This window comes from Antennarius striatus, chromosome 7 (genome assembly GCF_040054535.1).
Source record: "Antennarius striatus isolate MH-2024 chromosome 7, ASM4005453v1, whole genome shotgun sequence".
In the NCBI taxonomy this organism is placed as follows: Eukaryota; Metazoa; Chordata; class Actinopteri; order Lophiiformes; family Antennariidae; genus Antennarius; species Antennarius striatus.
In genome coordinates, this window is record NC_090782.1 from 22,690,358 (window position 1) to 22,707,872 (window position 17,515).

At 40.5% G+C, this 17,515-nt stretch overlaps 2 protein-coding genes across 3 annotated transcripts in view; both read left to right on the plus strand.

Moving 5' to 3' along the window:
* The window catches only part of lrrc7 (leucine rich repeat containing 7), a 30,132-nt gene extending 25,290 nt beyond the window's left edge, over window positions 1–4,842 (plus strand). Inside the window, exons 30-31 of the mRNA XM_068319497.1 lie at window positions 3,046–3,120; window positions 4,664–4,842. Of these exons, the coding sequence (XP_068175598.1) occupies window positions 3,046–3,120; window positions 4,664–4,774 (186 nt within the window). The 3' untranslated portion in view covers window positions 4,775–4,842. The remainder of the gene's footprint in view (window positions 1–3,045; window positions 3,121–4,663) is intronic.
* A 6,265-nt stretch (window positions 4,843–11,107) lies between these two features.
* The window catches only part of LOC137598659 (disks large homolog 4-like), a 70,472-nt gene continuing 64,064 nt past the window's right edge, over window positions 11,108–17,515 (plus strand). For both annotated transcript variants that reach the window (XM_068319059.1, XM_068319060.1), the window contains exons 1-4: window positions 11,108–11,261; window positions 12,714–12,872; window positions 14,596–15,388; window positions 15,593–15,689. In XM_068319059.1, the coding sequence (XP_068175160.1) occupies window positions 11,243–11,261; window positions 12,714–12,872; window positions 14,596–15,388; window positions 15,593–15,689 (1,068 nt within the window). In that variant the 5' untranslated portion in view covers window positions 11,108–11,242. The remainder of the gene's footprint in view (window positions 11,262–12,713; window positions 12,873–14,595; window positions 15,389–15,592; window positions 15,690–17,515) is intronic.

The following is a 17,515-nucleotide window of genomic DNA, read 5'->3' on the forward strand; positions in this document are numbered from 1 at the left end:
CTAATTTTCAGTGTAATCATCTTGTTCTCTGGTTCTCTTGTTATTCACGTTCCAGTTCAAGGTTGCTTTCATGATTTTTCAATGATTGTTAACTCAGGGCTGATACACTAAGACTTGCAGCTCGAGCTATTGATTTTGGTTTCTATCATCTTTTCTGAACTACTTTTGGTTTATCCGATCCTTGGTGGATTAGCACATTTGTGGATATCGACATTGCCAGGTGTGAAATAATTATTTTAACTTTAAATTAACGGCGGATTCAGATAAAACTGAGCCATATTTTAAATAGTTATGAAGGAGTGTGTCAAAATAGCTTGACTGATCAATTATACATCTGTGGATTTGATTCCTGGGGCCTTTTATTGCTCCTGTTGTTGCACAGCACCGTGGTTCCCTCTAGCGGACAGCTTGTTTTATGCACCTATCCAATCAGGCGTTTTACACTTACAGAGTTCTGCCTTGTCTGCCCAGTCTGTCTGTCTGTCTGTCTGTCTATCTGTCTGTCTGTCTGTCTGTCTGTCTGTCTGTCTGTCTGTCTGTCTGTCTGTCTGTCTGTCTGTCTGTCTGTCTGTCTGTCTGTCTGTCTGTCTGTCTGTCTGTCTATCTATCTATCTATCTATCTATCTATCTATCTATCTATCTATATCTGTCTGTCTGTCTGTCTGTCTGTCTGTGTGTGTGTATATATATATATAAAACTAATTATATTATATATATATATATATATATATATATATATATATATATATATTTCACAATGGGTGAGTAGAACATATGAACTGAAAAGTGCATCTATATAATCATAAAATGTTGCATCGTCAGTAAATTTGCAAAGAAATAAAATCCCTTTTCATATGTGTTTTAGTTTCAGCAATTAAAAAAAAAAAGATCATCCTTTAAAAATAGAAGCAATAGGATTCTTCACACTGAAACATCAGACACAAAAAGAATTCTCTATCACATTGTAATGTGATAATTATGGGTTTTTTAAAAAATTATTATTTTCTGGTGTGGCAGCAAAGCACTCATGTATTTTTTAAAGTTTAGTTCCCCTTATGTTGCCTTTTGAAAAATAAGTGATGTCTGTGATCTTAAGTCTTTGCTGTTTCACACTAAGCCACTGGATCAGTTTCTGCTCTGGCTAATTGGCACCCAGCGAATAAAGACGGTGACTCACTTCCTGTATTGACAGGAGTGAGATCCCCGGCTTTGACTCATTAGGTTCTCAGTCTCACTTAAGGATAAGAAGACAAGGTTTGGAGGAGAGATACATGGATTTTTACTCTGATCTGGATCACGAATGTCTGAAAATCCAATGTTCTCCTGTTGTTAAATATCCTACCTTTTCACACAGAGTCTACTGCTGATAACTAAGATTTTTCTGTACATGCGTTATCACTGAGCTGCAAAAACCTTCACTATCGCTCATTGAAAGTAACCGACCTGAAATACCTTCTTTATGTGTGTAGAATGTTTGAAAGTAGACAGCAAACCTCCGCCAAGGCTGCTCCTAAATGGAATAATTGCATTTGCAGTTTGACCCTCATAATGTGACGCCCTCACCAGTGAAACTTTTCCCTAGAATTAGGAATCACTTTGGCGTCATTATGAGTTTGATTTCAAAAATTGATATTGCATTGATTTTCTTCACCCCTCACCTCAGGAACTTTTCCGCATTAAATTTGATGCTGAATTGAATCAGCGCAGTTCCAATTTCTGTATATTCTTAGTTCAATGAGAGCATGCATGAGAGCTGAAATATGTTCTGTATAAAAATATAGAAAATTTATTTCCTCAAAGGACTTCCTGGTTAATTAAAGAAAATACCATCCTATAAAAGTTTGTCCACCTGTTGTCCATGAATTTAGAAGCCAAATTTCTAACTCTTCTTTAAAACGAAAACCAAAATACAGCCCACACAATCATGACTTCTTCCTTGGCGGAGGTAAAAATATTTGCACTTAAAGACCATATTTTTTCCCCCAAATTTCCAATATGAAAGGTTTTTGCAGGGCGTTGCATCTGTGTGTGCAACTGCTTCACTCTGTGTAAATGTGTAGCTGTTGTGACTAACGGTTTTGAGCTGCTAACAAACACACATGTAATCTACAGTGAGCTCCATATGTCATTACTCTTCATACTTAGAAGGGAGAGAAAGGATGCAAGCTGTAGCTGCATTTTATGTCATCATAAATAAGCATATTTTCCATTTATGCTGCATTATGCATAGAAAACTGAATTACTCAGCCACATTATGATGATATCGATATTTACATATAGAGTATGAGGCTCACTGTACAAATGCCACCGTGAATAGTAACTGAACTAATACCTCTAACATCAACTCCTCTTTAATGTGCACTTTATATGTGTGTGTGTTTTCACATTCACTCATAGACTGTAGTATTTGGTGCTGCTGCACTGTCAATACTGCATCAGTTTGTCTTTGGTTAACCGGCCTCACCTGTGGCGCATTTATCTGTGTGTTCAACGCGTGCGTCGCCTGTTGAACCTCAGTGCAGCTGCATCGTCCCACACTTTATATGTTCAAAAACATCTTTCAGCCTTCAGCGAAAAGATGTTGGTGTTTTTACAATCTCTGCCTTGGGTTGTTGAGGGGGAAAATAAAGAAGAAAAAAAAAACGGGAGATGAAAAATGTTCTGCCCTCCCTGCTGCCTACTCCTTTCTCCTAGTGCTAGTCCACCTACTCTTCTTTACTGCAACCTATTTATCTCTCTCTTTCCACCATCATGTCTTATGCAGTCTTTATATATAGAGAGGATTAACCTTTTTTTGGGCATGTCTGTGTTATTGAGAGGGATTCATCACACGGTTTCTGTAAATTTAAAATAATCCAAGCAGTTTAAATTATTACAATTCCATCACTGTGACTTGCATGCCTCTAAAGAGAATGCATTGGAGAATTAAATTAAAAACACATTTTTTTCTGGGCGTTGGGGGAGGATAATGAGAATGAGAAAGGCAAAGATTCTAAACCATCGTGTCCCTGTGTTGTCCTAACGGTGTATCATTTTGACTTATAGGGTATCTTTGTTACTAGGGTACAGCATGACGGGCCCGCCGCCGCTGCCTTGCAGCCTGGAGACAAGATACTGCAGGTAACAGCCGCTCACGACTCATCAGACAGGCCAGAAACAGTCATGTTCTCTCCTTCCCCTACACTCCCTGACCCTCCCTCACTTAATAATCAGGCAGAGAAAATAGCTACACCGTTAGCGTGACATTTTTACACGCTGTTCAACAGAGGCACACAATTGTTAACGAGTCAAAGATTGCAAATCACCCATTAAAGTGTTTTCCCACTGGTTTCTTAATTTAACGTACAATTTAACCTACATCAGCATTTTCCTTCCTGCCTCTGTGTCTGTGTACTGGCATGAACCCCCCCACCCACTATTCCATTCATCATCGGCCGGTGTATCCCAGAACGTTAGAACCAAAACCCACGAGAGGGCCTTCAGAGTGTAGGATGTCGCTATGACGCCACCTATAGGTCACTAAAGATGCTTTATGTTGTGGTTTCATCCATCACCTGATTTCCAGTTCAACCAAAATTAGGCAAAAAGATCTAATGCAGACATTTTGGATGATCCGCGAGTTAGAGAACTGAGCTGTATTATTTAAGTGATATTGGCATGAAAATTTCAATGTACAAATTATCTTGAATGAATTTTTCTGATGAGTAGTTAACTGGTGCAGATTCTCACTCCTCAAGGTCTGGGTAATCCATAAGGTTTTCTGTGATTTGATGTAATTTTAATGAGTCTTCAAACCCTCAACAGAAGTACAACAAGGCGTATGACTCAAGGCCACATTGCTCTTATTTATATTCAGCCTTGAGGCACAACATTATTTAAAGATTTGCCCCATTCAGTTTCTGCAGACGTGATTCTGTCTGCTGTTAATTTGTGCATTTTAATATAAGCGTCTATGAGAATTTTGCTTTTGCAGCCCCAAGTGGCCGTTTGAGGAACTGCGCTAATAAACTGGGGAGGTCAGAGAATTCTGCAATCATAAAACACATTCAAATAACATCAAATAGGATGAAGCATGAAAGGGTAAAAATTCAAATCATATTCAGAACCGTATATCAGCTGATGAGACGTTCACACATTTGTGATGAAAATGCTTTTGGTCCTTTCCCGGGGGGTAACAACAGCGAACCCCCTCCTGTGTAAATCAGCCAAACTAATCAATAGGCAGCAGCTTTTTATTTGAAGTTAGTCCAGGAATAACCACGTGAATCGTACTGCAAGGTTGAAATGAGATGCTAGCGCTTTACCATGACAGATTTATTCCCCCCTTCCACTCACCATCTCCCATTCTTTTCACCCCCCACCCCTTCCCCCTCCATTCTCTGGTCCCCCTCCATCTTCTCTCCACAGATGTACACAGTTTAGCTGGGTGAACTCATCTAAAAGCCCTTTTTTGTCTTTACCCCTTCTCTCTCTACAGCATGACTGTGTAGCCCCTCCTCTTCTCTCTCTTTTCCCCAACAGTGATGTGTTACTGAGATAATGATGACCCTACCATCCTCCCACAAACACACACACATGTACGGAAATACTGCAGCACCCATACCTCTATACACACATGCACACACACACTTGCTGTTGACTGTGCTGCGTGTTTGCCTTGCAGGCTAACGGACATAGTTTTTTACACATGGAACACGAGACAGCCGTCTCTCTGCTGAAGAGTTTCCAGCGGACGGTGGACTTGACGGTTCTGAGAGACAGCAGCACTCGCTAAAATAGTTTTCTAACAAACAAAACAAACACAACAGCGCTTCTGCTCGTCGCCATCCTCACGCCAACCCACCTGCCTCCAGCAAAGGGGGCTTGTGGAACTGAAAAATGAGCCGCCTTTTTTACATTTTTAAGGGAACACGCTGACATTTATTTGCCTATTGCTGGACCAAAGGCAAATACTAGTGCCAAATGTACCATAGGAAACATATCGGCTCTCCTGTCTACCTGGGACCTGATCGATGACTTGACAGACCACAAGGGGACCCTACACTTTGATTTCCTACAGGGCTGTTGCAGTTTGGATTTTGTGATTTGGTCATTTAATAGGCTGTCACCTGATTGGTCAGTCTGAATTGTTTCTTTTTGTTGATTACATAGGGTTCTGGGATATGTTTGCATTTCTGCACTGCCTTTTTTTAAAAATTTATTTTGCTCTCCGTGGTAGACTTTTAATAATTTGGCGTAGCACATGATTCAATTTCCTTGTTCTCCATTGTTCTTTGCTTCTTTGTCGTCTAATCTACTCTCTCATTTAGTCTCGGTTCTCTTCGTTTCTTTTCGTCTGCTGTCTTCTGCAAGTGCTATTGCCTTCAGTGTATAGAAATGAAAAACATAAGCCTTGTGTACATATATAGAGCTGCAGCTTTCTGGAGCTGCCGTCTCCTTTAGGGTCCGGACAGACGGCCCTAAAAGTTTTAAGGTGAATATAAATGCCGTTGATGAACCGCGTTCTCGTGAAAAATACAGGGATCCAAACTGATGATTTTTCTAAACCAACCACAGATTTTTTTGTGAAGAAAACATTTTTCATGGTTCAAACAATTGTTTCATTTTTCCATTTACTTAAGAAGCTGTGGCGTCCGCGGGCCGTGCTGAAAAGAGCTAAAGCAATATTTCTGAGGCTTGGCCCACCAGGAATTTTCCGCAGAGCCATCTTTTGAAAAAGTCATGCTAATGTTTACACACACTGCCGTGCACATGACCTACCGGGTAGACAGTACATGTATGTGCCCTCATGCGCAGCACATGTGCAGTGGTGCCCTATTGGATAGTGAAGCCCTGTTTATATTCTAGCCTTTTATCCTTCTTCCACTACTATAAATGTGAACAAATACACACTGTAATACCAATATTAATAATACATTTGCCATTTTCTGAGGTCAAAGAATACAGATAGGTTACACTGCTGTAGTTCAGTGAGAGTGATGGACTGTAGGTGGCGCCACATGCATCAGAGCTTTATCTTCTTTGTGGCCCAGCTCTGATCTGTATGCAGTGAGAGCAGCTCCATGTAGGTACACTGGGTTTAACATCCAGGAAGTATCCGTTGTGTCATCACCTCTGGTCACTCATTGGATGAGAATCAGTAAATCTCTGTTGAATGAGACAATCAGGGAAAGAAATGATCGCTCAGCATCACTTGAAACCTCGATGAATGATGTTCAAAGTTACGTATTAGAAGAGGGTGGGATGTCAGATGAATCACACCCTGCTTTTGTTTCATGACAGTTGTGTTTGTTCTGTTCTGTAATACCCGTATCAACTTGGTCCTCTGTCATGTTACGTGACATGACGGCGTCATCTTTGTCTCAACCCACTGATGAGAATTAGAATTGAGTTTACTCAACATAAGAGACACAAAACGGCACGGCTTAGTCTCACCGAACCCTGTTTAGACTTTGAAATATCAGAGATGTGATGAGAACGGAGAAAAAAGGTTTGATAATATAATTATTTTTTACTACATGTTTCAGGTAATTCTTTCTAAATATATTGATATACCCTAGCTTTGCTCAAAAATTGTGATATTTTATAATAATGACACTTATAACAAAGTTATGGATGGAAGTACGCACAGTATGACTTGGAGACCTACACATGTACTATCCAGAGCTGTATAAAATGTATTTATACTGTAATTGTGAATTTGTGTTATACAAATATATATTATATATATGTATATGACTATAAAAAGTCATTTTCTATGTGTTTAGACTACATAAGAGCCGAACAAATGCTGAGGACGGTGTCACTGTACATAGCTGTGAATGGAATCTGATTTAAAATGACTCATATTGATTGTGAATGTACTCATGCTTTTGCAGTACCTACACCTACCCAACTTGAATGCTGCTTCTCCTTCTGTTGTGTGACAAAAAGTACTTTGACCTCCCAAGAGAGAGCTGCTGTCGAGTTCTGATTTGGGGCGAACTTTAGTGACGAGTTTAACAGAACTATTTATTTCTTTATTTATTTGCACATGTAAGTTGAACTCCTTCCAGTTTTAAGTTTGAGTATTAACGCAGAGAAATGTAATTGCAGAAGTATATATAATATATATCATGTGTTTAGAATGCATTTTGCAAAAGCTATCTGTACATACTATTTAAGATACAGTTTTTACAAAAAATAATATATGTATAAAATGGAAAAAATGCTGTGCAGCGATTATACCGGAGCCATTTTGGGCTTTGGGACGTACCATTTTTTCAGTATATAAGAAGTGTTTTGAATAATGTACTAAAGTCTCTATTGTACAAATAATAAAAATGTCACTATTGGTAATCTGAGCTCCGTCTGTCTGTAGAGAGGCAGAAGAGAGGGGGTAGAGAGGCAGAAGAGAGGGGGATGTCTCTTGTTTTCTGCTTTTTGTAGTTCTTGATCATAGAAAAGAAAAATGACAAAAAGAAAAATGTACAAAGGAAGAAAGGGAAGATTGGAGGCAAAAAAGGGAAAGAGACAAAAGAATGGGGATGGAAAATGCAGAAATTAAAGTATGGATCAACAAAAAGAAAGCATAAGACAAATATTCATGAAAGTTACAGAATAAACAGTCATGAAGTAGGATGGATAAAGAAGACGAGATTAAATAGGGGATGAAGAGAGGAGAGAGTGATGAAGATCATCTCTGCTGGTCTGTGGGTGGTTCCGGCTTCCTCTTCCTCTCTGCAGATTAAACTCACTCCATCTCAGCAGATGCTCCTTTGTCCGTCCATCAATCTGACCGTCTGGGGCTTCTTCATCCCTCTCTCATCCGTCCGTCTCATCCATTTCTTTTCCTGATGGTTATCGGAGCCGTGGATCAGACAGAGCAGCTCAGTCAGTCGAGCTGCTTTGATACATCTGCAGCTTTATTATTTAGAATGAGATTATAATTCAAATTAATGATGGAGAAATGGATTTGTCTATTTTATGACCCAAATTTATCTCGACTTATAATTAAAAAATAAGGCCATTTATTCGAAATAGATTTATTCTGCTATTTGTCATTTATGAACCATAACTGCACAACTTCCTGAACTTAAGCTAGATGGGAGAACTCTTTCAAGTCAGTGGGGAGTGGATGAGAGTTACATGTCATAAAATTAAGATTAATGACTAAAAAGAAACAACATTCGTCTAAAGAGTATTGGCTGAATCATGACATAGTATTTGTTTTATGTTTTGCAAGACAAGGTTTCCATGCAGAAAACAAACAGATGAGAACATTTGCTGGGTGTACTTAAAGCATGCAGTCACCACTGATTCATATGTAGTGTTTGAGCGTTTCATCTCCCACTATGCAATTTCCTCCGGGATTAATAAAGTATCTATCTATCTATCTATCTATCTACTCACTGTTCTAATAGAGCATCAGTGCGTTCTAATGACATAGGTACCATCAGTTCAAGGCTCTTCCATGTGTGTCTTGTACCCCTCATCTCTGTTCTCCTGGTTTCTGCAGAACAACTGCGTTTATTGCGGTCGGGTTTGACAATTAACAATGGAGTAGGGTTATAGTACAAACACACACACACACACACACACACACACACACACACACACACACACACACACACACTGTGTTAATGAGAGCTGAATGATGTCTCTTTGTTCTCTTTCCTCTTTGCTGTACTGACTTAAACAAAATGACACTTTTGTGTGCCGAGTGACCGACCCACTCACACAACCATGCATAATATTCTCCACACAGTAATGCATATATTATATGGACATTAGTGTGTGTGTGTGTGTGTGTGTGTGTGTGTGTGTGTGTGTGTGCGTGTGTGTGTGTGTGTGTGTGTGTGTGTGTTTGTCTATGAGACACAGAGGGACAGCTTTTGTGCTCCCACCCCATCTATCAATATGCTCTTGTGACCTGATCAATAACAATACCAGAGACAGAGACCATGACCTGCATTCAGTTGTGTGTGTGTGTGTGTGTGTGTGTGTGTGTGTGTGTGTGTGTGTGTGTGTGTGTGTGTGTATGTGTGTGTGCGCGTGTGTGTGCGTATTGCAGTTGTAGACAAACTGACCATCATTCAGGGCTAACATTGCCGTCTGTCTGTCTGATCATTAGCATCTGACTGACTGCTGTCCTTGTGACTCAGTGAAACGAATGCATTGCAAAAATGTCACACACACACACACACACACACACACACACACACACACACACACACACACACACCACACACACACATACAATCAGATGCAGTCTCCCGTCATTGAGATTCGGAGCATTCCAGTAGAAAAAGAAATCAAATATTTGCCTTCTTCCACAGAGTTTATTGGTTCAATTTTCATGGAATTCCACAAGTGGCTTTTTTATTCTATTCTGTGTATTTCCTTAAAGTTCTATTATAGGATTATAAAATGACACATAGGGTGGAGTCACATCTTCAATAAAAATTGCACAAATTCTAGGGTTTAACCTGCGACCCCGGATCCTTTCTGTATGTAATTTGCATGTTCTTGCCGTTTCTCCACACTTTATAGGTGAAACTTTAAACTGCCTGTAGGCGTGGATGTTTCTTCTTCTCGACGTGCTGAAGGTTACAGTTCAGCTAATTTTATGAAACTGCCGTTTAACAAAGATACCACAACAACAATCATGTTTTCCATCTTTATTTTAGTTATTAATAAGTTCAAATGATTTAAGACAGTGGATTTCACCAGGTTCTAGACTGTGTGAAGCCGAGGTGAATTTATCCCTGGAAGAAACACTGTTTAGGGTAAACTAGGTAAATCCTGGTAATTGACATGGATCAGGGCTGAGAGGTGCAGGAAAGAGACGATCCTGGTAATGACAAGCTTTAATCTACTCCACACAAGAAACCTTTTCCCATGATAATAGCTCGAAACTCAGGCCTGCCTGGACAGCCAGTGGGATTATGACAATGACGTTTCTGTTGGCTCTCTCTTGCTTTTTGCTTGTTTTTTTTTTTGACTGTTTTTGTGTGTATTGTGTGAGTGTGTGCATATGGAATCCATAAGTCTATACTCACGAGATTTTGAAACACATCAGGTTTACCTGTAAATTTGATTGGCTGATTTGAGTCGCATGAAAATAATTTTGTTTTCCAAGATTAATTACATTTATTCCACAAAAACACACACACACACACACACAAAATAATCATCATAAACTTCAATGATCACAACCTCCACTTACACAATAAACCCCCAGTCTTCAAAGATTCACAACCATCATTTGATTCGTCTCATCACAGTCATCAGCCGCCGCCGCCACCACAGGTCTAGACTTCAGCTTCTGTTTACTCAGACTTTGTAAGAAGTTAATTCTTAGAAATAATCTGCTGTAATAAACAATTAGCTTCACTTCATTCGTGTGCCTCTACTGATTGAAATCTGGGTGGAGTCATCTAATAAGGGAGGGTCAACTATAATGAACTTGATGTCGGAATTAAGGCTAATAGTCCAAAAGATTTAAGACTCTTAAAAAAAAAAAGTCAGCATTTGCTTCACATCTGTAGATTCCAATATCTAAATAATTTTATCAGTAAGTGAAGACAGTGGGAGGGGTCACACAGGTTAGATTGGATTCATTACAGTCACTTCTGTGGCGCAGGTTTATATCCAATGCTGACAATGTACCTGTTTAACATAATAATACTACAAACACACACGGGCTTCTTGTTAGGAGCCTCTTAAATCCGGCTCAGCTCTTGTTTTGATGGGAGTGAGTGATTGTGAGATCATCCCACAGGACTGCTGAGAACCGGTCGGACAGCGTTTTGACTCGAAGCTGAATGAAGAAAAGGAGAACTAGTTTCACCCGAGCGCGTCGGAGAAAGAGCCGAAGCGCAAGAGAAGAAAAAAGAAAAAGAGAAAGTAAACGCCAGCCGTGGGTTCCAAGTCCACGCCTCACCTGTTTGTCTTTTTTTTATTTTTTTTTATTTTTTTTGCGACGCTTTGACTCGGACTCTCAGCCACTTGGTAAAGTTCTTTGCTTTTTCGGTGCAGCCTGGTGGTGTCGGTCCGCTGTCCCACTTTGGAGGCGCGCAGTCGTTGGACGTACGCACACATCTGTAAAAACACAGCGACACACACACACACACACACACACACACACACACACACACACACACACACACACACACACACACACACACACACACACACACACACACACACACACACACACACACACACACACACACACACACGACCCCCGGGGAGGAGGACCATGCCCGTGCGACAGAAAGGTAACATAAATCAAGAATTTATTCACTTAAATCTCTCACTTTAAAAAAAAAAAAATTATTATTGATATAGCGAACGCGTCAGTCTCATTGGATAAAGGTCGGATTTCACTGTTGACGCTCAGTTTTCTGAGTTCGCTGCGTGACGAACCTCCTCTAGAAAACCTGGAAATTAACTGAATTTATCTATCAGATTTAAAAAAACCAATTATAGATCTATTTTTAAGAGCTTTTGTGAAGTATTAAGATATTGTGATGAATTCGGCGCGCACAACATTCATCCAACAGTGTAAGTATCTTATTTAATCGACTTTTTGTCTAATTTTACGATGACCTGCACCGACGCGCTTATGACGTGCTTCACATGCACTGTTCGCTGAAGTGATTTATCAATGTGATGACATTATGTGTAGTAACGTGACACTAGGTCTCAGTTTGATGTTGACATGTCACTACTTATGGTTCAATCAGCTGTTCGGAGTGTCATGGAGGCTGGAATGCGCTCGGCAGTCTTCCTTTACTCCCTGACCTCCGTTGCCCTCACGCATGAGACTTAAATACACGCTCTGTAATAAAGCTAAATAGTCTTTGCTATTATATATGCTTATTGTCAGTGTTTTAGGCAACGGAAACTGGAGGATGTTGTGTGATTATGCCTGGAACATATGTAAACAGGTGCTGCTCACTTTTTGAGTAAAGATAACACAAAGAAAGTGGAATAAATGAGACTGTGAGAGCAGATTATGGTTCACATTTGACTTTTCTTCAATACTGACATTGATAAATCGATATATGACCTTAAAAAAAAACAACCCATACAGCCAGATAATGCAAACTAAAAAGAGGCTGCTATGCACTATGTGTAATTGAATTGGGAATAAGATCATAAACCGGATCTGGGAGATTATAGATTGTAAAAGGAGGAGTGTAATACATGCTGGGCGTTCAACCAAGATGTTCAAATGGATTCATGTACTGGTAAAAGGTTAAGATTTTATATCCAGACAAAATAAAGATGCAGATAACCTCTAAACCACAGCTGCTTAATATACAGCATGATGCTAAGGTACTCTAGGAGTTTTTTGGTGCTCTCGAATTCAAAGTCTGGCATAGATGCCAAGCAATTATAGGAGACATGAAAGGAAAGGAAACAACACTCATTTGGAAGTCTTAAGGAGACTAAGTAGATCATGCTCTTAAAAACCCATTGAAATGCTGATAAAACACACAAAACATGGAAGCAGGTGTTATTTATCTAATCCAAAATAAGTCCTTAACTTAATCCTGATAAAAATGGAGTGCGATCTGAGTTTTGAAGTGCGGTAATCCTGTATTCATCAGAGGCTTTTAATGGACAGTAACTAATCTTGCTCTTCTTACGAATGTCTAGAGAATGTGTCTTTCCTTACTGTGGCATAAGTTGTGTATTTACTCACCTTTATATTTTGTACAAAGATGCCCAGAGAGCGCTGGGGCTCCTCCAGGAGTACCGCGCCAAACTTGATCAGAGACAGCAGAACCAGAGCCAGACAAAAAATGAGGACCGGCAGCTGCAGCAGTCTCTGGACAGAGTCATCAACGTGTTCCAGAGCCAGCTCTTCAGCGCTCTGCTTGGTGAGTCTGGCTGAATGGTCATATATACTTTATGTAGTCATTGTTCTTATGTATATGCTGATGTCACTTTCCCGTCAAAACGCATCCTCTCAGCTGGGCCGAGAAGCAAATTGTCCTAGAACATAGCTCCCTTCAGTCTGGGAAGCAGTGAAACAGGAAGTTAGTGATGCTGGGTTGTACTTCAAGGTGGGATTCATTGGCAAAGTCAAAGTAACAAGGACGCCGGTGGCTGTTCTGGTTGAGGACAGGTTTGGACAGATAGTATGTCGTCACCAAAAGGAAAATACCCTTATGCAGAAGCGTTGGCATTGGCAAGTTATATCTTGTGTTAGGATTCAAAGACGAGCTATACACATCATTTTCTACATCCTACTACATCGGAACCGCTTCTTCAAACGGAACATGTTCCTCTCAGTAAAATGAGCTCCTCTACAATTACAAGAAAGTATTTATAACCACGGATCCACGTTTCACTGTCTGAATTCTGGTCTTGTCGTTTTTGCAAACTGCAGGATACACTCGATTCTTTTTTCGTTATCTTTTGAAAGTGTGCAAACAGATAACTTTGATTAGTTATTTTTGTAGCCAATCAGATTACATCTCTTTCCAGCTTTTGATGTGTTTTGCTTAATCGTGGCATTCGTCCTGGATTGGCCTCTATCGTGTGTACATGAAGTATGGATGATAGGAGTTCATGTGTTTTTGTTCGTGTGATAAGGAAACGAGCTGTTTGACTTCTGCTGGTTGTTTGCACTACTTTTCACGGCATTGGCGATAAACAAGGTGCACATGACCAGACGTAGGCGTGATGTGGGGTGTCACGGCCTTTGGTTCTACACATAAATGTAGAGAATGTGTGGCAGTAGTTAACAGTCCGTGTCAGACTGTTTAGTCCTGGAAAACTGTTGCATGTTGACGTGAAACACCAGTGAGTCTTCACGATTTCTTACATTATGACAAACTGGTTCTTATTTCCTGGCTGCAGCTCGCCTTGAACCACACCCACACCTTTAGCTCTGACAGTAGCTCTCCTTTGTCTGTTTGGTATGTATGCACATATGTGTGTATATGTGTGTATTTGAGAGCTGTTCACTAAACACAAGACATGAGTTCCTGTTTGCAAGTTTGACCTTTTCATTGAGTTGTCAACGTCACTTTTCTCCCCTCTTCTGTTTCTGGACACGTAAACTGTAAAATGTGTTTGAATGTAAAGTCAGTCACCTCTTTATTTTACACATGCTCCTCCTCTGGCCATATGCTCTTCCTGTTTTTATAGTTATTACCATTAAACATGTTTTACTTATCAGCCTGAGCTCACATACTTGTGAATGACTTGGTGTGGAGCTGCCTGTCTGTTGTGTATAGAGAGAAAGGGAAGTGAAACCACGACACAGCAGTCACTTTGATATTTTCCCGTCAATGTGGATTCATCTGAAGAAGAACTGAAAGTTGAATAAAAGTCTCTTCACTCTCAAAAAAAATTTCATATTTTTAAAAGACCTGCTGTTTTATGAAGTTTAGTGTTGCAGTATCACCGTACGGCCACTAGAGGTCAACAGTGTCTCAGCTGTGTTTGGTTTGATTTCTCTACCAATGCTGAATGAATTGATGTATAAGGTTTTCGAAACATCCTGCTATGGGGGAACAACAGAACTAACAGAGGAAGGGAAATAATTCTTTGTCAGTAAATAATTCTCTCCATAATGCTCGCTCTTTAATACAGATATTCAGGAGTACTATGAGTTGACCGTCCAAGAAGGCAACAAGTACTCTGTGGACCAGACAGACTTGCCTGCCCCCTGTGTGCTTCCAGCAGACCCCTCAGTCCAGTTACAGAGTTCCTCTGCTCCCCCGAACCCCCAGACTTCTGGTGGACCATCCCAGCAAAACCCCTTGGCCCACAGACCCAAATCAATCATATCACCTGCCCCTTCTGTCCCACCTACATCAAAGCCATTGTCCCCAACTACACAGCCCACCACCCCTCAGTCACAGCAAGCCAAGATGAAGTACCGTGCTCCTCTACCTCCTGCCCATCTTGATGCCTCCAAAGTCCTCCCATCAGAAACTGCTAAGCCATCGTCTCCATCTGGTTCCACATCCCCAGGATTTCCAGCTAATGGTGCAGAAACATTTAATAAAACTCCTCCTGGAGTATCTCTGAATGGAACGAAGCAGCATCTGCCTGCAGAGAGCTCCACCACCTCCCCCGGTCCAAAAGGCTGCCATGGCTCTCCGGACCTCCATATGGTGACTGTCTCAGCTCTCGTCTCCAGCACCGTCCAAGGCCTTGTGTCGCTAACCACTCCAGATAAACTTACCCCGACCACCTCAGGGTCCAACAGAGTCTCAGAATCTACAATAACTTCTCCAGCTCCTTTGACTAACAAGGACCGAGGCACTGGCCAAATCACTCCCAACACAAGTCCACCGGGCCCCAACCAGGGCAAATTTACCTTCAACATTCGGAGTCCCACAAGTCCTTCAGGGCCTTTGACTAAAAAGCCTCAGCAGAGGTGAGTCTATTATAAGAGCATGTGTTTACATTTTTAGCACAAGTGTGTAAGAATGTGCTGTAACACAATTGAAATCTATTCAAATGATTTCAAGGCATTAACAGGGTGCTGAATACATGTATCATGGAAATGCATGCATATGTCAGGTGTATTTCACAAAAAGTTTACCTCAACACACTATCTGTCCTTGATTTGTGTTCCTAGTCCAATCAGCCCTGGGCCTATTAAAGTCCCCACCACTAGCCCTGGCTGTGGTCCAGTCAGCCCCAGGCAAGCTACAAGCCCACTGACCCCCAACAAGGTATGACATCTATGCTTGTTTTGTATTAATCCCTGAGGAAACCCACAGCAGTATAAAACACATGGCCTGTTCTTTTAGAGCTTTTAGACAGCAGTCTTGAGATTGCGGTAGAGCTTCATGACTGCAGATGGAGCAGGAAGTAAGATTGTGTTGTTGTTTTCTCATGAGTATAAAAAGAAAACCTCCATTACATAGAGCCTGTACTGTTTTTTGGTCTGATATCAGAGATTTCAAACTAGTCGTGATGGTATTTATAGCTTCATTATAATCTGAAGTTTAATATTCGGATTTTGTTGTTCCTCGATCTCTTAGCTGACACGGTACAGTACATACATTTCTTGTGATTCCCTGCAGTGCAGCGACGTGACAACACTGATTATGAGAATCAGTGCTGTCAAGATTGTCTTAGACATGGACATGGCTAGTCAAAACTTACGCTGTCAGTTATGCATTCAGCATCTACAATATGTCACAATATCATGGGCAAACATTGGGTTTTGAATGTAATACTTAAAACAGAACATAAGGTTTGCTGCTTCATGTCACTTGCCCTTTGTAAAAAATTGTTTTTGATCTATGGCTGGCATTTTTAAAAGCTGCTTTTGGCTGGAAAGAGCATTATTAGATCATTTACAAAGACTGGCTGGTTGAACTTTGACTTGGGTTACATAAACGACCAGAGGAATCAATTCAGTTCTGAAACATTTTATTGTTCAGTGGACTTGGCAGAACAAGCTCAGAGATAAGCCTATCCTCTGGGTTTTGATATTACTGAAATGAAAATTGACTCGTTGTGCATGATTTGGGCTGTTAGGCCACAGACATACATGGTTTGCTTTGATTTGCTGCTGATAATCCTTTTTTGTGCTTTTGTCTTATAAAGAAGTTTTTATGATCTGGTGCTTTTATTGTGGAATATGCAGTAACTCCAGCTACATTTATGCAGTAGTTGCCTGTTACCAAGTATACATAAATGTAAATTTTGCTGCACATTAGCAAAAATCAAATACATTTTAGCATTTGTATACTTTATTGATATTCTCTATGAAACAAAATGTTGCAATCAAAGAAACTGAGGTAAAAAATATAAAAAATTAAATATAAATGTACAATTAATGCATCATAACATAAAACATTGAATATAAATCATGTTGCAATGGCTACCCCTGACCAGGATGATCAGGGATGGAATATGAGAACGAATTTACTTTCTCTGTATCTACACTGAGATACAGTGTAGATACAGAGACCATTTACCTGTGGAATGGACCAAAATGCTGTTTTAACTTTCCCAGTTTTGTGTTACCTGTTTCCCAACTTGTTTGACATGTGTTGACGTTTCATCTCTGGGTGAAGCTTCAGGTTGTATGTGGAGCTTTAACTTCACCAATACCTGCAGTCAAAAGCAAAAGTAGAGCATCCGTTGCTATCCGACTGCCACTGTTCACTCAGTCTAACCCCCAAAGCTGCTGCATAGAGACTGACCTGGTAAAACACCAGAGAAGTGTGTGTGTCTGTCTGTCTGGGAGTGTGCAGTGTGTACTTTGGTGTAATTCTGGGCATCCATGTTCATGCTTTGCTTCGCCATCTCCGTTCCCTTTCTGTTTTTTGTGCACTGGGTGTGTTCTACTTGTGAACAGCCAGGCATCCTGAGCCGGGCGATCTTTGAGGGTAAAATGCGGCTAACCAGCTGCCATAAATCGAAGCCGGCAGCTGGAAAAGGCGATGGATGGACATGCACTGGGACAACTGCCATGTTTTGGAGTTTGCCTCTATTATAGTGGGAAAAGTCCTTTCTGGATTCTCAGGTGGAGAAAATGTGATGA